This window comes from Lithobates pipiens, unplaced genomic scaffold (assembly GCF_037356315.1).
Source record: "Lithobates pipiens isolate NorthernLeopardFrog02 unplaced genomic scaffold, aLitPip1_a1.2 Scaffold_28, whole genome shotgun sequence".
In the NCBI taxonomy this organism is placed as follows: Eukaryota; Metazoa; Chordata; class Amphibia; order Anura; family Ranidae; genus Lithobates; species Lithobates pipiens.
Window position 1 is genome coordinate 220,487,556 of NW_027507789.1, and position 26,594 is coordinate 220,514,149.

General features: G+C 47.2%; 1 protein-coding gene across 1 annotated transcript in view; it reads left to right on the plus strand.

Moving 5' to 3' along the window:
• Positions 1-25,781, plus strand: part of CYP24A1 (cytochrome P450 family 24 subfamily A member 1) — a 44,611-nt gene extending 18,830 nt beyond the window's left edge. The window contains exons 8-12 of the mRNA XM_077460551.1: positions 1,955-2,121; positions 12,064-12,142; positions 17,669-17,866; positions 20,094-20,210; positions 24,627-25,781. Of these exons, the coding sequence (XP_077316677.1) occupies positions 1,955-2,121; positions 12,064-12,142; positions 17,669-17,866; positions 20,094-20,204 (555 nt within the window). The 3' untranslated portion in view covers positions 20,205-20,210; positions 24,627-25,781. The remainder of the gene's footprint in view (positions 1-1,954; positions 2,122-12,063; positions 12,143-17,668; positions 17,867-20,093; positions 20,211-24,626) is intronic.
• Positions 25,782-26,594: the final 813 nt, after the last annotated feature.

The following is a 26,594-nucleotide window of genomic DNA, read 5'->3' on the forward strand; positions in this document are numbered from 1 at the left end:
TTCCTGTTCCTTTCCCCTCCCTTTATATTTCATTTTCTTTTCCTTCCTTTTGCTTACTCCACCCCTTCCCTTTCTAATTATTCTCCCTCCCTTCTACCTCTCTTTCCCTTACTCTTTTTTCCTTCCTTTCATCCTTTTCTTTCTATCCTCTTCCCTTTTCCTTTCTTTCCCTTTTAATTTCTATCATCTTCTCCTTTCCTTCCCTTCCCCTTTACTTTTTTTATTTTTATCTTTCCTTCCTTTCCCCTTCCCTTTCTATTCTCTTTTCCTTCCCTTTCCCTTCTAGTCTCTTCTCTTTTCCTTACTTTCCCCTTTCCATTCTATCATCATCTCTTTTCCTTCCTTTCCCCTTTCCTTTTTGTCCTCTTTTCCCTCCTTTCCCCTTTCCCTTCTAGCCTCTTCTCTTTTCCTTCCTTTCATTTCTACCCTCTTCTCTTTTCCTCCCTTTCCCCTTTCATTTCTATCCTCTTCTATTTTACTTAATTTTCTATTTTGTTTTCTTTTCCTTTCTTTCCCCTTTTCTTTCTACCCTCATCTCTTTTCCTTCCTTTCCCCTTTTATTTCTATCATCTTCTCCTTTCCTTCCCTTCCCCTTTCCTTTTTTTTTCGTTTCTCTTTCCTTCCTTTCCCCTTTCCTTTCTATTCTCTTTTCTCTTTTCCTTCCCTTTCCCTTCTATCATCTTCTCTTTTCCTTCCTTTCCCCTTTCCTTTTTGTGCTCTTTTCCCTCCTTTCCCCTTTCCTTTTTATCCTCTTCTCTTTTCCTTCCTTTCCCTTCTAGCCTCTTTTCTTTTCCTTCCTTTTCCTTCTGCTCTCTTCACTTTTCCTTCCTTTACCCTTTCCTTTTTGTCCTCTTTTTCCCTCCTTTCCTCTTTCCCTGCTAGCCTCTTCTCTTTTCCTTCCTTCCTTTCCCCTTTCATTTCTATCCTCTTCTATTTTACTTCATTTTCGCTTCCATTTTCTTTTCCTTTCTTTCCCCTTTTATTTCTATCATCTTCTCCTTTCCTTCCCTTCCCCTTTCCTTTTTTTTTATTTTCTCTTTCCTTCCTTTCCCATTTCCTTTCTATCCTCTTCTCTTTTCCTTCGCTTTCCCTTCTATCCTCTTCTCTTTTCCTTCCTTTCCGCTTTCCCTTCTAGCCTCATTTCTTTTCCTTCCCGTTCCTTCTACTCTCTTCACTTTTCCTTCCTTTCCCCTTTCATTTCTATCCTCTTCTCTTTTCCTTCCTTTCCACCTCGCTTTCTATCCTCTTCTCTTTTCCCTCCTTTCCCCTTTCCTTTCTATCATCTCTTTTCCTTCCTTTCCCTTTCCCTTCTAGCCACTTCTCTTTTCCTTCCTTTCCCCTTTCATTTCTATCCTCTTCTCATTTCCTTCCTTTCCACCTTCTTTTCTATCATCTTCTCTTTTCCCTCCCTTTCTGTTTTATTTTATTCTCTTCACTTACTCATTTTTTTTTTTTACCACCCTTTCTTTTTTCTTCCTTTTCTTTATCTCATTTCATTCCTTCCCTTTTTCCTTTCTCTCTCTTTTTTTGTCTTTGGTATTTGCCTGCCCTTCATATTTCCAGTTTATTTTCTTGTATTTTCTTTCCTTCCATACACTCTCCACCTCTTACCCCTTCCTCTGTAGTTGCCTCTTATATATATATATATATATATATATATATATATACATTTCTTATTTCCTTTCCCTCTCAGTGTCTCTCTTCCTCTTCTTTTTCATCCTTTTTTTTCCATCTCTCTTGTCCAGCCCACCTTCTTCTTTTTTTAAACATTCTTTTCTTTGTATTCGGATGATTATTCTCACCAATATTTATTGTTTTATTACACGCACTCCTCTCTCAGTGATCGGCTTTTCTTCATTCCTGAGTGTAAAAAAAAATTGTATTTATATTTAGATAATGTTTCTAATTATCTTTCCTTTTCATTTTTTTTTTTTTTTTTTAATTTGTCGCCCAGGTGGCAAACAGCTTGCTCTGGGCCATGTTTAACCTTTCCCGAAACCCGCACATCCAAGAGAAGCTCTACGCTGAAATCCAAGGCGTTCTGTCGCCCGACCAGGTGCCGTGCGCGGACGACTTGAGGCACATGCCGTACTTAAAGGCCTGCCTGAAGGAATCAATGAGGTAGGTCTTAAATTAGCTAATTTGGTTTTGTGTAAAGACCTATAGACTGTCAAAATGTGCAGACATGGGAAAGGAGCCGATTAGGTTGTGCTCATGCGCTCACGCGATTAGGTTGTGCTCACGCGATTAGGTAGTGCTTACACGCTCACGCGATTAGGTTGTGCTCACGCGATTAGGTAGTGCTTATGCGCTCACGTGATCAGGTTGTGCTCATGCGCTCACGCGATTAGGTTGTAGTCACGCGATTAGGTTGTGCTCACGCGATTAGGTTGTGCTCACGCGCTAGAAAAAAGCTCATCAGTTCCCTGACTCCAACTATGCAAATAGGTTGTGCTCACGCGATTATGTTGTACGCATATGATTAGGTTGTGCTCACGCGATTAGGTTGTGCTCATGCGCTCACGCGATTAGATTGTGCTCATGCGATTAGGTTGTACTTGCACGATTAGGTTGTGCTCACGCGCTAGAAAAAAGCTCATCAGTCCCCTGACTCCAACTATGCAATTAGGTTGTGTTCATGTGCTCACGTGATTAGGTTGTGCTCATGCGCTCCCACGATTAGGTTGTACTCATGTGATTAGGTTGTGCTCATGCGCTCACGCGATTAGGTTGTACTCACACGATTAGGTTGTGCTCACGCGCTAGAAAAAAGATCATCAGTCCCCTGACTCCAACTATGCAATTAGGTTGTGCTCATGAAAAAGCTCATCAGTCCTCTGCCTCCAACTATCCAATCACAGGCTGGGGGGGGGGGAGGCACATGACCTGTAAGTGTTACCTAACTGCAGATCTCCTGGCCTGTCAGACAGGGATGTGCTGTGTGGCAGAGCTGTGTAAATATCAGGGCTGGGTGGGCAGAAATGCAAATATTTGGCATGTATATTGACTTCATTCTGTGTGTTTTATCTGTGTATTTAGCTGTTTTGCCCGGAGTAGTGATGGCCGAACGGTTCGCCCGGCGGTCGTTTCGCGGCGAATTTCCGACTTTCGCCGTCCGCGGGTTCGAACGCCTTTTTCCGTCGTTCGCCCCGGCGGACTTACGTGTTTAATGTATACAAGAACTTTAACCTTTCGTGACACGTTTATCATGTGTTACAGGACAACCAATTGAGACATGACAGCTCATGGACACTTGGACATTCCCCCTAACCTATAAATACACCCGATCCGGTGGCCATTTTACATTCTTTCTTCTGTCACTGTAGGGAAAGGATCCTGTGTGGAGTAGGGACAGAGAAAACGCTAGCTATTTGGTACACAAAAGTTCTTTTCAGGACTGGTATAGGTGTTAGGTCAGCAGCCTGAGTTTCTTTTGTCAGTTTAGATAAAGGGACAGAGCGCTGTATGCTGCTATTTTAGGGACAGCTCAGCCAGATTAGTCTTTCTTCATCATCATCATCATCATCATCATTAGCTGTTACTATCAGGTCCACAAAAGAGCTGTTCCAGCTAATCGTTCCAGCCTACTCTTTTTTGCCAATTTGTATAGGGACAGGCAGGAAGCAGTGTGTCAGGCAGTGAGGATAATTTTAAAGACTTGCTGTTACTATTAGTTCCACAAAGGTTCTTTTCAGGACTGGTATCAGTGGTACGGTAATAGGCTTGTACACGTATAATATTCTTTCTTCCAAATATAGAAAGAATATTATACTTGACTGCTGCCCTTCTGCTGCAGTCTGCTAATCATTCACAACTCACTTGTTCCACAAAGCTCTTTATCAGGACTGGTAACTTGGTCTGTCTAGGGTGCTACGGTACATAGGCTTGGGTGCGGTACAGTCTGCTGTTCTGTAAGGACCGCTATCGGTCCACAATACATAGGGTTGCCGTGCACTACTGCTGACCGCTGCCCTATACTGCAGCAGTCCTTCATTGGTATAGGGACTGACGTACAGTCTGCTAATCACTAACACACAACCTGCTTGGTCCACAAAAGTTCTTATAAGGACTGGTAACTTGGTATAGGGTGCTACGGTACATAGGCCTGAGTGCGTTACAGTCTGCTGTTCTGTAAGGACCGCTATCGGTCCACAATACATAGGGTTGCCGTGCACTACTGCTGACCGCTGCCCTATACTGCAGCAGTCCTTCAGCGGTATAGGGACTGACGCACAGTCTGCTAAACACTAACACACAACCTGCTTGGTCCACAAAAGTTTTTATAAGGACTGGTAACTTGGTATAGGGTGCTACGGTACATAGGCCTGAGTGCAGTACAGTCTGCTGTTCTGTAAGGACCGCTATCGGTCCACAATACATAGGGTTGCCGTGCACTACTGCTGACCGCTGCCCTATACTGCAGCAGTCCTTCATTGGTATAGGGACTGACGTACAGTCTGCTAATCACTAACACACAACCTGCTTGGTCCACAAAAGTTCTTATAAGGACTGGTAACTTGGTATAGGGTGCTACGGTACATAGGCCTGAGTGCGTTACAGTCTGCTGTTCTGTAAGGACCGCTATCGGTCCACAATACATAGGGTTGCCGTGCACTACTGCTGACCGCTGCCCTATACTGCAGCAGTCCTTCATTGGTATAGGGACTGACGTACAGTCTGCTAATCACTAACACACAACCTGCTTGTTCCACAAAAGTTCTTATAAGGACTGGTAACTTGGTATAGGGTGCTACGGTACATAGGCCTGAGTGCGTTACAGTCTGCTGTTCTGTAAGGACCGCTATCGGTCCACAATACATAGGGTTGCCGTGCACTACTGCTGACCGCTGCCCTATACTGCAGCAGTCCTTCATTGGTATAGGGACTGACGTACAGTCTGCTAATCACTAACACACAACCTGCTTGGTCCACAAAAGTTCTTATAAGGACTGGTAACTTGGTATAGGGTGCTACGGTACATAGGCCTGAGTGCGTTACAGTCTGCTGTTCTGTAAGGACCGCTATCGGTCCACAATACATAGGGTTGCCGTGCACTACTGCTGACCGCTGCCCTATACTGCAGCAGTCCTTCAGCGGTATAGGGACTGACGCACAGTCTGCTAAACACTAACACACAACCTGCTTGGTCCACAAAAGTTTTTATAAGGACTGGTAACTTGGTATAGGGTGCTACGGTACATAGGCCTGAGTGCGTTACAGTCTGCTGTTCTGTAAGGACCGCTATCGGTCCACAATACATAGGGTTGCCGTGCACTACTGCTGACCGCTGCCCTATACTGCAGCAGTCCTTCATTGGTATAGGGACTGACGTACAGTCTGCTAATCACTAACACACAACCTGCTTGGTCCACAAAAGTTCTTATAAGGACTGGTAACTTGGTATAGGGTGCTACGGTACATAGGCCTGAGTGCGTTACAGTCTGCTGTTCTGTAAGGACCGCTATCGGTCCACAATACATAGGGTTGCCGTGCACTACTGCTGACCGCTGCCCTATACTGCAGCAGTCCTTCAGCGGTATAGGGACTGACGCACAGTCTGCTAAACACTAACACACAACCTGCTTGGTCCACAAAAGTTTTTATAAGGACTGGTAACTTGGTATAGGGTGCTACGGTACATAGGCCTGAGTGCAGTACAGTCTGCTGTTCTGTAAGGACCGCTATCGGTCCACAATACATAGGGTTGCCGTGCACTACTGCTGACCGCTGCCCTATACTGCAGCAGTCCTTCATTGGTATAGGGACTGACGTACAGTCTGCTAATCACTAACACACAACCTGCTTGGTCCACAAAAGTTCTTATAAGGACTGGTAACTTGGTATAGGGTGCTACGGTACATAGGCCTGAGTGCGTTACAGTCTGCTGTTCTGTAAGGACCGCTATCGGTCCACAATACATAGGGTTGCCGTGCACTACTGCTGACCGCTGCCCTATACTGCAGCAGTCCTTCATTGGTATAGGGACTGACGTACAGTCTGCTAATCACTAACACACAACCTGCTTGTTCCACAAAAGTTCTTATAAGGACTGGTAACTTGGTATAGGGTGCTACGGTACATAGGCTTGAGTGCGGTACAGTCTGCTGTTCTGTAAGGACCGCTATCGGTCCACAATAGATAGGGTTGACGTGCACCACTGCTGACCGCTGCCCTATACTGCAGCAGTCCTTCAGCGGTATAGGGACTGACGTACAGTCTGCTAAACACTAATACACAACCTGCTTGGTCCACAAAAGTTCTTATAAGGACTGGTAACTTGGTATAGGGTGCTACGGTACATAGGCTTGAGTGCGGTACAGTCTGCTGTTCTGTAAGGACCGCTATCGGTCCACAATAGATAGGGTTGACGTGCACCACTGCTGACCGCTGCCCTATACTGCAGCAGTCCTTCAGCGGTATAGGGACTGACGTACAGTCTGCTAAACACTAATACACAACCTGCTTGGTCCACAAAAGTTCTTATAAGGACTGGTAACTTGGTATAGGGTGCTACGGTACATAGGCTTGAGTGCGGTACAGTCTGCTGTTCTGTAAGGACCGCTATCGGTCCACAATAGATAGGGTTGACGTGCACCACTGCTGACCGCTCACCTATACTGCAGCAGTCCTTCAGCGGTATAGGGACTGACGTACAGTCTGCTAATCACTAACACACAACCTGCTTGTTCCACAAAAGTTCTTATAAGGACTGGTAACTTGGTATAGGGTGCTACGGTACATAGGCTTGAGTGCGGTACAGTCTGCTGTTCTGTAAGGACCGCTATCGGTCCACAATAGATAGGGTTGACGTGCACCACTGCTGACCGCTGCCCTATACTGCAGCAGTCCTTCAGCGGTATAGGGACTGACGTACAGTCTGCTAAACACTAATACACAACCTGCTTGGTCCACAAAAGTTCTTATAAGGACTGGTAACTTGGTATAGGGTGCTACGGTACATAGGCTTGAGTGCGGTACAGTCTGCTGTTCTGTAAGGACCGCTATCGGTCCACAATAGATAGGGTTGACGTGCACCACTGCTGACCGCTGCCCTATACTGCAGCAGTCCTTCAGCGGTATAGGGACTGACGTACAGTCTGCTAAACACTAATACACAACCTGCTTGGTCCACAAAAGTTCTTATAAGGACTGGTAACTTGGTATAGGGTGCTACGGTACATAGGCTTGAGTGCGGTACAGTCTGCTGTTCTGTAAGGACCGCTATCGGTCCACAATAGATAGGGTTGACGTGCACCACTGCTGACCGCTCACCTATACTGCAGCAGTCCTTCAGCGGTATAGGGACTAAGAGTTTTGTCACAGGGTCATTTAAAAAATGACATGCAGAGGAAGAGGCAGGCCCTTCCGCAGGGGTGGTAGGGGTAGGGCAGGAGCAACAGGCTTGAGCCAAAGTGGGAAGTTGCAGAAGGTGCGTTCAATTACTTTAAAGGATGCACCAGACTTGGTTGAGTGGCTCGCTCAGCCTTACTCTTCTGCACCCTCCTCATCCTCTCGATCTGCACCCTCTTCTTCACTCTCTGCTATGTGCACCCCCAAAGACACTACCACCAACAACACGACCACCACCACCACCACCACATACCTTCCGCTTGAGTCACTGGAATTATTTTCCGATCCATATCAAGAGGACATTTCTGATGCGCAGCCACTCTTGGTATTGGATCAGGAAGAGGAGGTAGCAACAAGCGCTACTCAGCAGTCTGACGCCAGTACCCAGATCAGCCCAAGGAGGAGGTTGGTCCCCGGTGTTGCTGCCTACTCTACTTATAGCGGTGGGGAAGGTGACGTTGATGATGACGTGTCTAGTGATGTCACGTGGGTGCCCACAAGAGAGGAAGAGGAGGGGAGTTCAGAGGGAGATATGGACCAGCAGATAGGGAGGAGAAGCAGCAATGACTTACATTGCACAGCAGGGACAAAGCAGACTGCAAATGTATCAGGAGCGAGTCATCGACCATGTACGGTCACATCTGGCGCTCCCAGGACACCGGCACATGGCTCCGCAGTGTGGGCTTTTTTTAACGTGTCCGCTGCTGACAATAGCGTTGCCATCTGCAATCTTTGCAGTCAACGCGTTAGTCGCGGTAAGCCCAATACTCACCTAGGGACGACCGCCTTAAGAAGGCACATGAGCAGCCATCACCGAGCCCAGTGGGAGCAACGGAACACACAAAGCCACACTGCAGGCTCTCACCGTCCAGCCTCGTCTTCTACTTCTCCTTCTCCTCTCTCCTCACAATTGTCCTCCACTCCACCTTCCATCACGCCAAGCTCACATTTTTCTGCAAAAAGGCAGGCTTCCGTGGGCCTAATGTTTGAGCGTAAAAAAATGATGACGCCGGATAACCCTCTTGCCCAACGGTTGGCGGCTGGCTTGTCAGAACTCATAGCCCGCCAACTACTGCCATATAAACTGGTGGACTCGGAGGCCTTTCGCAAATTTGTGGCCATTGGAACACCACAATGGAAGGTCCCAGGAAGGAAGTATTTCTCAGAGAAGGGCATCCCAGAGCTATATGGCCATGTTCAGCGGCAAGTGAATGTATCTCTGGCACACAGTGTCGGTGCCAAGATACATCTGACCACAGACACGTGGTCTAGCAAACACGGGCAGGGAAGGTATATCAGTTTTACTGCCCACTGGGTGAACCTTCTGACGGCCGTCAAGCATGTAACCCGTGGCACCCGTGTAGATTTGGTTTTACCGCCACGGATTGCATGCAGGCCTGACTCTTCTTCTCCTCCTCCTACTCCATCCTCCTCCCTCTCCTCCTCAGCTGCCTCCTCCTTTTCCGCTGCTAGCGTCTCTTCCACTGCACCGCCCAAGCTCCCCAGAACCTATTCCACATGCCAGGTGAGACGTTGCCATGCCGTGCTGCGTCTGTTGTGCCTGGAAGCAAAGAGCCACACTGGCCCGGCACTCCTTTCAGCTTTGCGTTCACAGGCAGATGAGTGGCTAACACCGCTCAATTTGACAGTTGGTAAAGTGGTGTGTGACAACGGTGCCAATCTGCTTAGCGCATTGAAACAGGGCAAAATCACGCACGTGCCGTGCATGGCACACGTCTTAAACTTGGTCGTGCAGCGATTCCTTGTCAAATACCCTGGGGTCCAGGACATCTTGCGGCAGGCAAGGAAAATCTCGGCCCATTTCAGAAGATCTTACACGGCCATGGCTCGCCTTGCTGACATTCAGCGGCGACACCATCTGCCGGTCAGACGTCTTATTTGCGATTGCCCGACGCGATGGAACTCAACCTTCTATATGCTTGATAGGCTGCTCCAGCAGAAACGTGCAGTTAACGTCTACCTGTATGAACTCTGCGAAAGAAACGGTTCTGGGGAGCTGGGTTTTTTTTCACCGCGCCAGTGGCTGCTCATGCGCGACACATGCAGACTTCTGCGGCCATTTGAGGAGATCACCAAACTGGTCAGTCGCAGCCATGGCGCCATCAGTGACATGGTACCTTATGCCTTCTTTCTGGAGCGTGCATTGCGTCGTGTCATTGATCAGGCTGTGGAGGAGCAGGAGCGGGAAGATGAGGAAGTCGCAATGCTGGATGAATTCCCAGGGGGGGCTACTCTATCTGAGACAAGTCAACAACAGGAGTCTGATGAGGAGTCAGAGGAGGATGGTGCCGGGGCGGATGAGCAGGAGCAAGAAGAGCATGCTTTAAACCTTTCTGGGATCCCTGTTGTGCGAGGATGGGGAGAGGAGAATGAAGAGGACGACATTATCCTGGATGATGAGCAGGAGCCAGGCCACCACACCGCTTCCACTTTAGTGCAAATGGGGGCCTTCATGCTCCAGTGTTTTAATAGGGACCCCCGTATAAAAAGCATGAGGGTCAAGGACCAGTACTGGGTGGCAACGTACTTAGACCCCCGGTACAAACACAAAATGGCGGAAATGTTACCGCCGTCGCAGAGGGCTGTCAGAATGCAGCACTTCCAGGCCTTGCTTCGAGAAATGCTGCATTCTGCTTTTGCGTGCGCTGGCAGAGGAGCAATTCCCACTCCCAGAGAAGGATTTGCGGGTACCAATCCAACAGCGCCTGCAAGAAGAGGCCGGTTTGAAGATGTGTTGGTGACTTCGGATATGAGGTCATTCTTTCAGCCGACCCATCGACAGGTGTCATCCGGATCCAGCATCAGGGAACGCCTAGACCGTCAGGTGTCCGACTACATTGGGTTAACGGCCGATGTGGACGCTCTGAGGAGTGATGAACCCCTAGACTACTGGGTGGGCAGGCTTGACCTCTGGCCAGAGCTTGCCCAATTTGCAATCGAACTGTTGGCTTGCCCCTCATCCAGTGTCCTGTCCGAAAGGACGTTCAGCGCAGCAGGGGGGATTGTGACCGATAAGCGTACTCGCCTAGCTCACCACAGTGTTAACTACCTCACATTTCTAAAAATGAATGAGGCATGGATCTCGGAGGAATTCAACACATGTGATCAGTAGACCATGTATATGTCTATAAACAATTTTTGGAATCAAGCACACAGACCTTCTTAATTCATTTGGCTCACTTCCCTGACCCAAAAAAGCACACCGTACTATATGCCCCTACCCTCCTCTTTGAAGAGGTTGAGCGGTGTCATATTTCTACTGGGGCTGCTTATTATGAGGGGTTCCCACCATCCCTGTGCTGTGCTGACTTCCTCCTGGGTGTTCTTATTATGAGGGGCTCCCACCATCCCTGTGCTGTGCTGACTTCCTCCTGGGGGTTCTTATTATGAGGGGATCACACCATCCCTGTGCTGTGCTGACTTCCTCCTGGGGCTGCTTACGGTGCTGCTGTCAGCGCTGTATGTCACGGAGCTGCTGTCAGCGCTGTATGTCACGGAGCTGCTGTCAGCGCTGTATGTCACGGAGCTGCTGTCAGCGCTGTATGTCACGGAGCTGCTGTCAGCGCTGTATGTCACGGAGCTGCTGTCAGCGCTGTATGTCACGGAGCTGCTGTCAGCGCTGTATGTCACGGAGCTGCTGTCAGCGCTGTATGTCACGGAGCTGCTGTCAGCGCTGTATGTCACGGAGCTGCTGTCAGCGCTGTATGTCACGGTGCTGCTGTCAGCGCTGTATGTCACGGAGCTGCTGTCAGCGCTGTATGTCACGGAGCTGCTGTCAGTGCTGTATGTCACGGAGCTGCTGTCAGCGCTGTATGTCACGGAGCTGCTGTCAGCGCTGTATGTCACGGAGCTGCTGTCAGCGCTGTATGTCACGGTGCTGCTGTCAGCGCTGTATGTCACGGAGCTGCTGTCAGCGCTGTATGTCACGGAGCTGCTGTCAGCGCTGTATGTCACGGAGCTGCTGTCAGCGCTGTATGTCACGGAGCTGCTGTCAGCGCTGTATGTCACGGAGCTGCTGTCAGCGCTGTATGTCACGGTGCTGATGTCAGTGCTCTGTATTACGGTGCTGCTGTCAGTGCTCTGTATCTCCTGCACCCTCTTGTTTGCCTACCCTGGTCCCTGACCTTCCCTCTCCTCCATTGCCTTCATTAGCTCCATAGTCCTGAATTGTCAGAACAATTTCCCAAATAAAAAAAAAATGCTTGTAGTTATCGATCCCAAATTCACCTCATACATGTATTATGCTATTGTCCAGGTGGTGGGACTACGTGCTACCCCCTAATAATTACCCCGTGGCCGCAAATTCGACCTAAAGGTTTGCGAAATTCGCCTCCCATTGAAGTCAATGGAGCCCGCGGCGAACGGTCGTTTTCGCGAACGTTTGTGTCCGTTCGCGTTTCGCGTTCGCGAAACGTCCCGTCGGAAGTTCGTCCATCACTAGCCCGGAGGTCAGCTTTAACTGCCACACCATATTTCTACCATGCTTGATGGCGGCCATAGGCATTTTGTTGCACCGCACGTGCCTTTAGTAGCTCTTTACTAGAAAAATGACAGTTCGCGCCTTCTAGGCATTAATCACTGAAAGTCTTGGATGATATATGCTAATTGTAGATCTTATCCATCACACTGAAGGAGTGAGATGCATGTACATATTACTTCTGATGACTTCTCATATTAATGTTCGATTTGCAGGATAAACCCCTCTGTGCCGTTCACCACTCGCACGCTGGATAAGGAGACCGTGCTGGGGGATTATGTACTGCCTGAGGGGGTGAGTATCTATGGTTATCTGATAAATAATGTGCGCCATGATCTACACAGCGGCGGCTCAGTAAACAAGGTCACAGGAAGTTGTGAAATAAATGCATTTCTATAGGGCTGACATATTCCCAAGTGCTGTACAGAGAATGTGAAATGATCCACATCAGTCTCTGCACCACAGGAGCTTACACTCTAATGCAACCCCCCCCCCCCCCCCCTTACAATCACACACTCATATTATTATACATTTAAATAGCTCTGACATATACCGCAGTGCTGTACAGAGAACAATATGCCAGTCACATCGGCCTCTCTATCAGAAGAGCTGACACTCTAATGTCCCCAAACAGTCACACACTATTATTAATATACATTTAAATACCATATTCATTGATATTAAATAATTAATTTTAAGAGGGAAGTTTCAGGAAAAAGACCTTACATTTTAAATAAAGAACTTTGAAGCTAAATATGGGTCAGTGCCCATCAATGCAGCCTTATCTGTGCCCATCTGCAGCCTCACCAATGCCCATCAATGCAGCCTTATCTGTGCCCACCTGCAGCCTCACCAGTGCCCATCAATGCAGCGTTATAAGTGCCCATCTGCAGGCTCATAAATGCAGCCTCATCCGTGCCCATCTGCAGCCTCACCAGTATCCATCAATACAGCCTTATTAGTGCCCACCTGCAGCCCATCAATGCAGCCTTCTCAGTGGCCCATCTGCGGCCTCACCAGTGCCCATCAATGCAGCCTGATCAGTACCCATCTGCAGCTTCACCATTGCCCATCAATGAAGCCTAATCAGTACCCATCTGCAGCTTCACTATTGCCCATCAATGCATCCTGATCAGTGCCGATCGGCAGTTTCCCTATGGCCCATCAATGCAGCCTGATTAGTGCCCATTTGCAGCCTCACCATTGCATCCTAAAAACAGTGGCCATCTGCAGCCTCACCATTTGAGCCTGATCAGTGCCCATCTGCAGCCTCACCACTTGCCCATCAATGCAGCCTAATCAGTACCCATTTGCAGCTTCGCTATTGCCCATCAATGCATCCTGATCAGTGCCCATCTGCAGTTTCACCATTGCCCATCAATGCAGCCTGATTAGTGCCCATCTGCAGCCTCACCATTGCAGCCTAAACAGTGGTCATCTGCAGCCTTACCATTGGAGCCTGAACAGTGCCCATCTGCAGCCTAAAAAGTGCCCATCTACAGCCTCAATATTGGAGCCTGATGAGTGCCCATCTGCAGCCCCACCTTTGCCCATCAATGTAGCCTGATCTGTGCCCATATGCAGCTTTGCCATTGCCTATCAATGCAGTCTGATTAGTGCCCATCTGCAGCCTCACCATTGCAGCCTAAACAGTGCCAATCTGCAGCCTCACCATTGGAGCCTGATCAGTGCCCATCTGCAGCCTCCCCATTGCCCATCAATGCAGCCTGATCAGTGCACATCTGCAGCCTCACCATTGCCCATCAATGCAGCCTGATCAGTGCACATCTGCAGCCTCACCATTGCCCATCAATGCAGCCTGATCAGTGCCCTTCTGCAGCTTCGCCATTGCCCATCAATGCAGCCTGATTAGTGCCCATCTCCAGCCTCACCATTGTAGCCTAAACAGTGCCCATCTGCAGCCTCACCATTGGAGCCTGATCAGTGCCCATCTGCAGCCTCCCCATTGCCCATCAATGCAGCCTGATCAGTGCACATCTGCAGCCTCACCATTGCCCATCAATGCAGCCTGATCAGTGCACATCTGCAGCCTCACCATTGCCCATCAATGCAGCCTGATCAGTGCCCTTCTGCAGCTTCGCCATTGCCCATCAATGCAGCCTGATTAGTGCCCATCTCCAGCCTCACCATTGTAGCCTAAACAGTGCCCATCTGCAGCCTCCCCATTGGAGCCTGATTAGTGCCCATCTGCAGCCTAAAATGTACCCATCTGAAGCCTCTCCATTGCAGCCTAAACAGTGCCCATCTGCAGCCTCACCATTAGAGCCTGATCAGTGCCCATCTGCAGCCTCACCATTGCCCATCAATGCAGCCTGATCAGTGCCCATCTGCAGCTTCGCCATTGCCCATCAATGCAGCCTGATTAGTGTCCATCTGCAGCCTCACCATTGGAGCCTGATCAGTGCCCATCTGCAGCCTAAAACAGCCTGATCAGTGCCCATCTACAGCCTCTCCTTTGCCCATCAATGCAGCCTCACCAGTGCCGGATTACACAGAGGCCCACACACTTTTCCCAGGTCACCAGATTACGCAGAGCTTGCAGTCACACACAGTCGCTCCTCCTGGCCCATCTCCTATCATAGACAGAACACCAGTCCAATGCCGGGACATGTGACGTCTATGCTAGGAGCGGGGCCAGGAGGAGGGACTGTGTGTGACTGAGAGCGCCGAGTACAAAGGAGATCCCGGCTCTATGTAATAAGGCATCATTGTATAACACGCACACATTATTTGCTCCCTATTTTCATGAATACAGTATCTCTGACAAATTCCTCATTGCTGTACAGAGAACACTGAGCCAGTCACATCGGTCTCTGTACCCGAAGAGCTTACACTCTAATGCCCCCCCACAGTCACATAATAATATTATTATTTTACATTTTATATATCTCTGACATATACTGCAGTGCTGAACAGAGAACACTGAGCCAGTCCTATCAGTCTCTGCACCAGAGGAGCTTACACTCGAAAGTCACACACTATTATTATTATTATTATTAATTAAATGTATTATTATACATTTATATAGCTCTGACATATACCGCAGTGCTGTATATACTTAGCTGGTCACATGTCTCTGTACCAGAGGAGCTTACACTCTAATGTCCCATTATAGTCACGTTTACATAGCTCTGACATATACTGCGGTGCTGCTATACAGAGAACACTGAGCCAGTCCTATCAGTCTCTGCGCCAGAGGAGCTTACACTCTAATGTCACACACTATTATTATTATACATTTATATATCTCTGACATATACTGCGGTGCTATACAGAGAACACTGAGCCAGTCACATGTCTCTGTACCAGAGGAGCTTACACTCGAATGCCCCACCACAGTCACGTTTACACTCTAATGTCACACACTATTATTATTATTATACATTTATATAGCTCTGACATATACCGCAGGGCTGTACGGAGAACACTGAGCCATTTATATCGGTCTCTTTATATCAGTGTACCAGAGGAGCTTACACTCTAATCCCCCAGCAGTCGCACACTACTATAATTATTTATCTAGCGTCAGAAGACACCCTGAGGCCAGTTTCCTTAGAAGCCAGTTTAAACAACTCTATGTTTTTTTTTCTGGGTTGTGGGTGGAAACTAGATCACATAAGCAAACATGGAAAGAACATAATCACTCCATACAGATTGCATTGCCTGGCACTGAACCCGGGACCGCAGTACTGCAAGTTCTAAAAGTTTAGCTGCCATGCTTTTTTAAAACAGACCCCCCCCCCCCCCCACCCCCTTCCCTCTTTATCATTATTAGTGGTTTGTACACCAGAGCTGAGTTTTTTTTTTCTTCTGAAACCGCTAAATGCTGGCAAGCAAAGCATGCTGGGACATTTGCTTCTTTTCCCAGGATGTGTTTTATTGCAGGACAGAACGATCGGTCCTTGTATCTTTGAATGGACATTATGTAAGATTTCTGATGAGCAGCCCAATATTAAGTTCATGTTGGCAGATTGGAGGATCGCAACACCCTGACCCTCATAGCTTGGCAGGTGTTCCCGCGGAATAGGCCAGACTCCCATGTTACATAACTCTGTCTGTTTACTGATAGCGGAAATTCTGCTTCTGCTCAGGAGCGCCACTAGCTGACCCAGGCCCTTTTCCGGGAACTTTTCGTTTACAAGTTTAACGTAATATTTTTGTGCTAGAAAATTACTTAGAACCCCCAAACGTTATTTTTATATATATATATATATATATATATATATATATATATATATATATATATATATATATATATATATATTTAGCAGAGATCCTAGAGAATAAAATGGCGATTGTTGCAATATTTTATGTCACACTGTATTTGCCGAGCGGTCTTTCAAATGCAATTTCGGGAAAAAAAACACACTTTTATATATAAAAAAAAAGCAAAACACTAAAGTTAGCCCAATTTTTTTGTATAATGTGAAAGATGATGTTACACCGAGTAAATAGATACCAAATATGTCATGCTTTAAAACTGCGTAAAAATTACTTAAAAATCTTAGAATATTATACTTAAAAGGCGACGCTTTAAAAATTATTACAGGCTAATTGTTTAGAGTTAGAGTAGGTCTAGCGCTAGAATTATTGCTCTCAAACGTTCACAGCGATACCTCACATGTGTGGTTTGAACATGGTTACCATATGCAGGCGCGACTTGCGTTCGCTTTTGCACGTGAGCACAGAAGGATGGGGCCGCTTTACTTTTTACTTTTTTTTTCCTTACTTATTTTACTTGTTTTTTTTTACACTGTATTTTTTTTATTTTTTTTATCGCTTTTAATCCTATTAAGCTTTGTACACACGATGCGATTGTTGGCAGGGGATTGTCTGTTGACAGACTGTCATCCTAAAATCTGACCGTTAGTACGCTCCTTCAGACAACTGTTGTCCAACTTTCTGCCAACAAATGTTGGATGGCAGGCTAGTAAATTTTCATCGGACAGCGGTTGGTTGGTTGTCAGATTTTCGTATGGTCAGTACACAAGTCCGTCACACAAAAGTCGAAAGTACAAACACACATACTCGGAATCAATGCTCACCAAACACTAAATTAGCGGAAGGGCCCCAAAGGGTGGTGCTCAAGAGCTGAAACTCCTCGTAGTACGTCACTGCGTTCGTGTTTGTTGGCCGACAGTGGTGTACCGTTAGTATGCAAGGCAAGATCCTGGCACATGCCCTTTTGAAAAAAAAAAAAAAAAATCAGACACTCGGTTGGCCAACAATCAAACCGTGTGTACGAGGCTTTAAAAGGAATGTAAACATCCCTTGTAATAGAAATAAGCACGACAGGTCCTCTTTAACGAGAGATCTGTGTGATCAAAAAGGCCTCAGATCTCACATTTACCTTTTTAAAAGCAAAAAATAAAAAATAAAAGATTTCATTTTGACTTTAAGGGAAAAAAAAAAATCCTGTCTATCTGCCCGAGAACCGGAAGTGATGTCGGACGTCGCTCTGGTCCTCCAAGGGCATAGAGCCGAGAGAAGGCCATCTTGTCCTCACTCGACTTCCTGCCGTGCTGTCTGTTGAGTCTAGGTTTGGCTCTTCAACATTGCAGATCATAAAAAAGCAGTATGTAGAAGTCAATAAAAAATTATTACAAGTAGGCATTTCTCCATTGCTCATTAATTTATGCTGTTGAATGAGTTTGTTCATCCATTAAGCAGTCTAATATGAATTTTTTTCTCCTCCGGGTTTTGTGGACCATCTCAGAGCAAAGACAGGATATTTAGATTGAGGACAATAGTAGAATAGCAGAAGAATGGAATTAAGGATCTGTTTTTTGTTTTCTGCAGACGGTCTTGACCATAAACAGCCATGTGCTGGGCTCCAATGAAGAATGCTATGATGACTGGTCTGAGTTCCGGCCTGAGCGTTGGCTGCAGGACAAGAACACCATCAACCCTTTCGCCCACGTCCCATTTGGCATTGGAAAGCGAATGTGCATCGGACGGCGGCTAGCTGAGCTTCAATTGCAGCTTGGCATTTGTTGGGTGAGTTTCTCTGCAGGTTTCTGGGGATGTCCCCCCCACTCTCTGAATCTTCTTTTTCCCACAGTGGCTTACTATTTCAGTGGCTGGCACTTTTCTGCTTCCCCAAGCAATGCATCAAATTGTGCAGTCATGTAATTCAGTTTAGGGTTATCCAAAATTGTTACCCCTAACGCAGGACTCAAACCCCAGAGCCAATCTGTGGCCTGTTGGCCAGACTAGCTGGAGCTCTCCCTATCCCACCAACTTCCTTAGAACAGACATTACTTGGTGCATCCAAATTATTCAGTTCAGGGTTATCCAAAACTGTTACCCCGAACTCAAGACTCAATCCCCTGGACCAATCAGTGGCCTGTTGACAAGTCTAGCTGGAGGTCCCCCTATCCCACCAACTTCTGTAGAACAGTCATTACTTGACGCATCCATATAATTCAGTTTAGGGTTATCCAAAACTGTTACCCTGAACTCAGGACTCAAACCACAGGGCCAATCAGTGGCCTGTTGACCAGCCTAGCTGGAGGTCCCCCTATCTCACCAACTTCTATAGAACAGGCATTACTTGGTACAGCCATATAATTCAGTTCAGGGTTATCCAACACTGTTACCCTGAACTCAGAAATCAAACCCCAAACCAATCAGTGGCCTGTCCACCAGTCTAGCTGGAGCTCTCACTATTCCACCAACTTCTATAGAACAGACATTACTTGGTGCAGCCACATAATTCAGTTCAGGGTTATCCAAAAGTGTTACCCCAAACCCCAGGGCCAATCAGTGGCCTGTTGACCAGTCTATCTGGAGCTCTCCTTATCCCACCAACTTCTATAGAACAGGCATTACTTGGTACATCCATATAAATCAGTTCAGGGTTAACCAAAACTGTTACCCCCAACTCAGGACTCAAACCCCAAACCAATCAGTGGCCTGTCGACCAGTCTAGCTGGAGGTCCCCCTATAGAACCGGCATTACTTGGTGCAGCCACATAATTCAGTTCAGGGCTATCTAGAACTGTTACCCCAAACTCAGGACTCAAACCCCGGGACCATTGAGTGGCCTGTCCACAAGCAATGCATCAAATTGTGTCATTTACAATGGGGCTTCACGGGAACCAAATTCTTTGGAACAGACATTACTTGGTGCATCCATATAATTCAGTCCAGGGTTATCCAAAAGTGTTACCCCAAACTCAGGACTCAAACCCCAGGGCCAATCAGTGGCCTGTCGATCAGTCTAGCTGGAGGTCCCCCTATAGAACAGGCATTACTTGGTGCAGCCACATAATTCAGTTCAGGGCTATCTAAAAGTGTTACCCCAAACTCAGGACTCAAACCCCAGGGCCAATCAGTGGCCTGTTGACCAGTCTATCTGGAGCTCTCCTTATCCCACCAACTTCTTTAGAACAGGCATTACTTGGTACATCCATATAAATCAGTTCAGGGTTAACCAAAACTGTTACCCCGAACTCAGGACTCAAGCCCCAGGATCAATCAGTGGCCTGTCAAGCAGTCTACATGGAGCTCTCCCTATCCCACCAACTCCTATGGAACAGGCATTACTTTGTGCATCCACATTACTCAGTGCAGGGCTATCCAAAACTGTTACCCCCGAACTCAGGACTCAAACCCCAGGACCAATCAGTGGCCTGTCCACTAGTCTAGTTGGAGCTCTCCCTATCCCACCAACCTCTATAGAAGAGCCATTATTTAATGCATCCACATAATTAATCTCAGGGCTATCCAAAATCATTTCCCAGTGTAAGGGCAGACTTTGTTGACTACTGGAGATAATTGCCATAACGCCTTGGTTTCCTCATCCATGTTTGCCAAAGGGTCCCTAGTGGACCAAATTCATATGCTGAGTTCTTCTGTACATGGCCTGGCATAACCACCTCCTCCGAATGTCCTTTGTTTTTTCTCTTCTTCGCGTGCCGCCCATAGTGGGGGTGGCGTGACAAGGGCGGGGCACAGACACAGCATCCCTAGTGCACACAAAAGTCACATTAAAACAGGGCGGGGGGCGAGGATACCGGATTTTTCTGGGTGTTGGAAGATCAGATGGGACACGTATTAGCAGCCTCTCCCAGGCTGAGACGGAATTGGTAATAGGTGGTTACAGCTGTAAACAGGTCTGATATTAGGATCCAGAGAAAGTGACCAGCCATTTTTACGCTGTAGACCTCATCGCTCCCTTTTCCCTCTTGTAGTAAGTTTGTGTTTCACGTTTCTCTTACAGCTTGTCAGAAAATATAACATTGTAGCCACTGATAACCGTCCTGTGGATACCTTACATTTGGGGACTCTGATGCCAAGCAGAGAGCTGCCGGTGGCCTTCCTTCACAGGTAGACCAAGGTGAGTCTAAGGTGTGCCATCTGGTATAACATCCACCAGGGATGTGCCAGCACCAAGATTATAATTGTACAGGCATACCGATAAAGATTTATTAAGCTTTTGTTTCTGAGGTTTCAGCTTGCATCGGGGGTGGGTCAGGGGTCACATTCGTAGCCTTTGCAGTGCCTGATTTCGCACACGGCGTTTCCCAACCTCCGAGTGTGCAGTGGCCAACGTTAAAGCGGGCCTAGCACCATGTGTATGTTTTCATGTGAGGTGCAGCATGCTCATTAATCTGTCCGTTTAGAGCCCCTCCACCCTTTCACTCCAGTGTGAAAGCCGGAGGGCTTTCACACTGGAGCGGTGCGCTGGCAGGGCGGTGAAAAAAGTCCTGCTAGCCGCATCTTTGGAGAGCGGTGAAGGAGCGGTGTATTCACCGCTCCTAAACCGCTCCTACTCATTGAAATCAATGGGGCAGCGCGGCCACATACCGCCGCTAAAACAACGGTAAAGCGCTACTAAAAATAGTGGTGCTTTACCACCGACACCCGCACCACCCCAGTGTGAAAGGGGCCTAAGAAAAAAAGAAATTTGTAAAAAATATTTCATTTATTGTACAAAATCTTGACATAATTTATAAAGAATATACATCACAAAAAAGAAACAAAACAATATATGATCTGAATATCATCTAAAAGCAATATTTAGTGTAAGAAATCGGGTCATCCCGCTCGTTCCGTTACCACCAGTCCTCTGGAGGTCCTGGGATCAACAAGCGGATAGTACCATTCTTTCACTAAATATTGCTTTTAGATGATATTCAGATCATATATTGTTTTGTTTCTTCATTTCTCCCTTCGACACCAACAATGGCGCACCATTTCTCTCATCGACACCAACAATGGGGCACCATTTCTCCCATTGAGCCCAACAATGGCGCACCATTTTCTCTGATTGACACCAACAATGGAGGCACCATTTCTCCCATTGACACCAACAATGGAGGCACCATTTCTTCCATTGACACCAACAATGGGGCACCATTTCTCCCATTGACACCAACAATGGAGGCACCATTTCTCCCATTGACACCAACAATGGAGGCACCATTTCTCCCATTGACACCAACAATGGAGGCACCATTTCTCCCATTGACACCAACAATGGCAACCAAGATGAGGCACTGTTCCTCTAGCTAATACCAAATGTGATGTTTACTCCCACTGTTGCCAGGAAAATTTCCACTCCCGCTGGCCACAGTCCGGCCCCCTTAAAGATCGAAGGACCAAAAACAGTCCCTTTGTTTAGAAAGTTTGGAGACCCCTGCTGTATAAGTTTGCAGCAGATTGGCAATGAGCTGCGGTGTAAGGAGACTCGGTAGTGCCGATTGAGGCACCGGCAGGAAAGGGGTTAAAGCACTCACTTCCCAGTCTAGAAAGCCCTGGGAACTTTCTCTGAGTTTTTCCGACTCCTCCAAGGAACACTCTCGCCTGTGACTCACGCCTCGCTGTTGTAAGATTTGCTAGATTGAGCAAGTTCAAAGCTTTTCAAGAGAACTATTTGCATCCCAAGCCTGGCTGAACCCGGAGGGGATGCAAGTTGCTCACACAGCACGTTCATAGTCGTATGTACCACCCCGCCTGCTGTTATAGATATATGCGATGGCACGAGACCAGTGACCTCTCTTCCAAAGAGGAAGATATTTGGGATTGATTTCCGATCGAGTCATCCTCCTACTCCTCCTACTTCAGTCTTGCACAGGTGTACCGGCTCCTCTCCTGAAATGGCTTGCTCTGATTTCACTGCATACTGTGAGCTTCTCATAATGTGCATTAGAAGCTGCAGCAAGTCAGATAGAGCCCACCTCATTTCCTGGAGGACATCTAGTATCCTCTAGGTCAGGGGTCTCCAAACTTTCTAAACAAAGGGCCTTTAGGCTTTAGGGGGGGGGGGGGCATACTGTGGCCAGTAGGAGTGGAAATTTTCCTGCCATCATTTTCCTGCCATCATTAGTGCCCCATCGTTGGTATCAGTGGGAGGAATAGCGCCCCATCGTGGTATTATTGGGAGGAATAGTGCCTCATTGTTGGTACCAGTGGGAGGAATAGTGCCCCATTGTTGATGTCAGTGGGAGAATAGTTCCCCATTGATGTGTCATTGGGAGAAGTGGCCCATTGTTTGTGTCTTTGGTACGGATAGTGTCCCATCATTGGTATCCATGGGAGGAATAGTGTCCCATTATTGGTATAATTGGGAGGAATAGTGCCCCAATAGTGGTGTCATTGGGAGAAATAGTGCCCCATCATTGGTATCATTGGCAGGAATAGGGCCCCATTGTTGATGTCAGCAGGAGAATAGTGCCCCATTGTTGGTGTCATTGGGAGGAATAATGCCCCATTTTTGGCGTCATTGGGAGGAATAGTGCCCCTGTGTCTTTGGAAGAAATGGTGCACCACTGCTGATATCAGTTGGTAGAATAGTGTCTTATATCAGTGGGAGGAATGGTGCCCCAAGGGCCATATGAAGGCAGGCCAAGGGTCACATCTGTTTGGAGACCATTGATCTAGGTCTTTCTTTCCCCAGCCTGACCATCTCTGGCCCACCCCTTTCATTCATTGGATTTCAGTTCTTTCAGTCACGGAGACTCAACATACCCCGTGGGTGTCACCTAAGGTGGTCTGCATGCAAATAAAGCTTGCCTAGGAACGTCCACTCCTCCCGACTGACACCACCACCCATCAAGGCATTTTGATATTTGCATAACTTCTCCAACTGCTTGCTTCAGAGTTGGCTCTTGAGTGCTAAGGCATGGCTCCATGTTGGAGCCACAGTCTGTTTCTATGTTGGAGATATATCTCATCACTTCATGTCGTGGGTAGGAATCAGCCCAGGAGACGATAGGTCTGAACATGCATACCCAACTGTCCTTCAACATGTATGTCTGGCTTATAAATGTAGAGGAATGGGATTATAACGATGCTATCAACAACTAAATCATAGCAAATTGAATAAAATATAATTTATTTGTATTAATACAAAAAAATAAAAAATATACAGAATATATACAAATAATTCAAATCAATGGTTGAGCATATACAATACAGATATTGGGTTGCTAGTGACCCAAGAGAAGAAGGAAAAGGTGATCACAGGTGGGTTTCAATTCCCAACATGTTTCACCTGTAATGGCTTCCTCAGGGGATAGTGTGGGACTACCACAGTAATCAAGCTCTCTATCAATCCAGAACCAGAAGATGGAAGGAATTTTGTTGCTAAATTTCCTCCCCCAAATCAGGGAGACAGGGCCAGGAGTCAAAGAAGCCCCAGCTAGTAGATGATATAAGGGAGACCGTGCACAATTGCAGGGGGGGGGCAAATAAAGACCCAGTATGCTCAGAAATAAAAAAAAAGCATAGGTTTAGGGGCGCCGCGGTACAGGTGTAAATACATTGAAGAGACCAAAGAATTGTCCCAATTCAGAAGCTTAATAAACACTGCGCATAGGAACAAAAAAGGAAAGGTGGCCCCAGTGCTGGACGTTAGGGGCGACCTTTCCTTTTTTTGTTCCTATGCACAGTGTTTATTAAGCTTCTGAATTGGGACAATTTTTTGGTCTCTTCAACATATCTACACAACGGCGCCCCTAAACCTATGCGTTTTTTATTTCTGGACATACTGGATCCCCCCTGTGACCGCGCATGGTCTCCCTTAAATCATCTACTAGCTGGGGCTTCTTTGACTCCTGCCCCTGTTCTCCCTGATTTGGGGGAGGCAATTTAGCAAAAAAATTCCTTCCATCTTCTGGTTCTGGATTGATAGAGAGCTGGATCACTGTGGTGGTCCCACACTATCCCCCGAGGAAGCCATTGCTGGAGAAACATGTTGGGAATTGACACCCACCTGTGACCACCTTTTCCTTCTCCTCTTGGATTCAGTTGTTGTTGGCAGAGCTATAATCCCATTCCTCTACATTTATAATTTCGTTTACCGGGATGAGGTGCATGACATTATAGAGCCACTCCGATGATACTCTTTATGTATGTCTGACTATAGGGGCTCCTTTTTTTTGTACAGATCAAGGACAGTGATGATAAAAATTTGAAAAACATGGGCAGGACCTGGTAAAGCGAACATGGTGCAGAAGGAGGAAAACGACAGATAAAATGGAGACAATGATTGTATTGCCAATATCTTGCAGGGTGGGTGGGGTGAAATGCGTCGGTGAACTTGGTTTGGCAGAGACATGCAGGCTGAGGCTGCTATCCGCTTTTATGTTGCAGGTGCTGGTTGGGAGAGCAGCGTTTTCTCTGTTGCTTACAGGGATAAGGTGTTCTAAAGGCCAACTTGCACTTTAATAGACAAGCTCTATAGTTATAAGGAGTTGAGATTGAAAATTCCACCACCGTGCTTAACTGCAGCTCACCTTTCTGTCCACAGTGTCTCTCCACGTGACGCATTCGAAGATGACTGAGCGAGCTGTATCCAGTTTCTGCTTCATTTACTGACTGCGCAGATTTCAGGCCTTGAACCCTGCGAGATCAGGCGAACGGCCAGTGTTTACAGCCCTCCCCGACGTCAGAGCGCCAGAGCTGGCAAAAGTCGATTCCACGATGGAAGCGCGGAGCCGCCCACACTGCTCCCAACCTAAATAGAGGCGGTTGTACAATCTACTGTTTGTTTTTCTATAAGTAGGTCAGATTGGCAATGGTGCTGATAAGATGGGGCAGATAACGCGAGCAAATGTTGACAGGAGTTCATTGTAGCTGGTAACTCGCTCTTCGCACTCCGTGAGGTCCTAAAACAACAACATACTGACACTTGGAGGTCCCGGAGCAGTGACAAACCCGCCACTAGGGGGTTCCAAAACATTATCAAACTGACACTTGGGGGTTCCAGAGCAAATCTACATCTAATACTTGGGGGTCCAAAACCATGACACACTGATGTAGCATAAAACTGATACTTGATGGGTCCCAGAACATTGACACATGGGGGTCCCAAAACAATGATACAATGACACTTGGGGTCCCAGAACAATGGAACACTGACACTTGGGGGTCCCAGAACAATAACTCACTGACACTTGGGGGTTCAGAACAATGACACACTGATACTTGGGGGTCCAGAACAATGGCATACTGACACTTGGTGGTCCCAGAGCAATGACACACTGACCCTTGGGGGTCCAGAACAATGACACACTGACCCTTGTGGTTCCAGAACAATGACACACTGACACTTGCGGTTCCAGAACAATGACACACTGACACTTGCGGTTCCAGAACAATGACACACTGACACTTGCGGTCCCAGAAGAATGGCACACTGACACTTGGGGGTCCATAACAATGACACACTAACACTTGCGGTTCCAGAACAATGACAAACTGACACTTGTGGGTACAGAACAATGGCACACTGACACTTGGGGGTCCCAGAACAATGACACACTGACACTTGCATTTCCAGAACAATGACACACTAACACTTGGGGTCCCAGAACAATGACACACTGATACTTGGGGGTCCAGGACAATGACACACTGACACTTCGGGGTCCAGGACAATGACACACTGACACTTCGGGGTCCAGGACAATGACACACTGACACTTGGGGGTCCAAAAAGAATGGCACACTGACACTTGGGGGTCCAGAACAATGACACACTAAAACTTGGGGGTCCAAAAACAATGGCACACTGACACTTGGGGTTCCCACAATCACACTTGGGGTCCAGAACAATTACACACTGACACTTGGGGATACCAGAACAACAACGTTCTACAGCATGCTCTAAAAGTGTCTGCTTCACTCTTGGTTGGTCATTGGCTCATGAAATAACCTCACAGAGAGCTCTGTACCTGTGTTTCCTGCTCCATCTTTTCGTGCTATTAGAAGAAGATTTAACAATTGCTGTTTCCTTTTCGATTGCGAAAACTGCAGCAAAGGCAGAGCTAGGCAGTATCAGTTTCCACCATTTGGCGTGGTTGTTTTTGGCACGGTGCTTATGGCACCAAAAATTCTGGCACACATTTTTTTTTTTTTTACACAAATAACTTTTATTGCATCTGTTTCTCCCCTGGAAAAATAAAATCATTGGTCACCGAAAGAACTACTTACCGATCTCTATCCCTCACAATAAAATGTTTAAACGCTGGGGAGGCGGGTGTTAAAATGCCGGGGCTATTGTTGGGTAAAGCGGGCACTGCATGAGGGAGTAGAACGGTAGCTGATGTGACTGTATTGACAGCCAGTGTTGCATGAGGAAGTAGTAGCTGATGTGACTGTATTGACAGCCAGTGTTGCGTGTGAGAAAGGTGAACTTAGCTCAGCCAATCTCACACAACACCGGCTGTCAATACAATCGCATCAGCTACTACTTTCTCACCCAGTGCTGACTTAC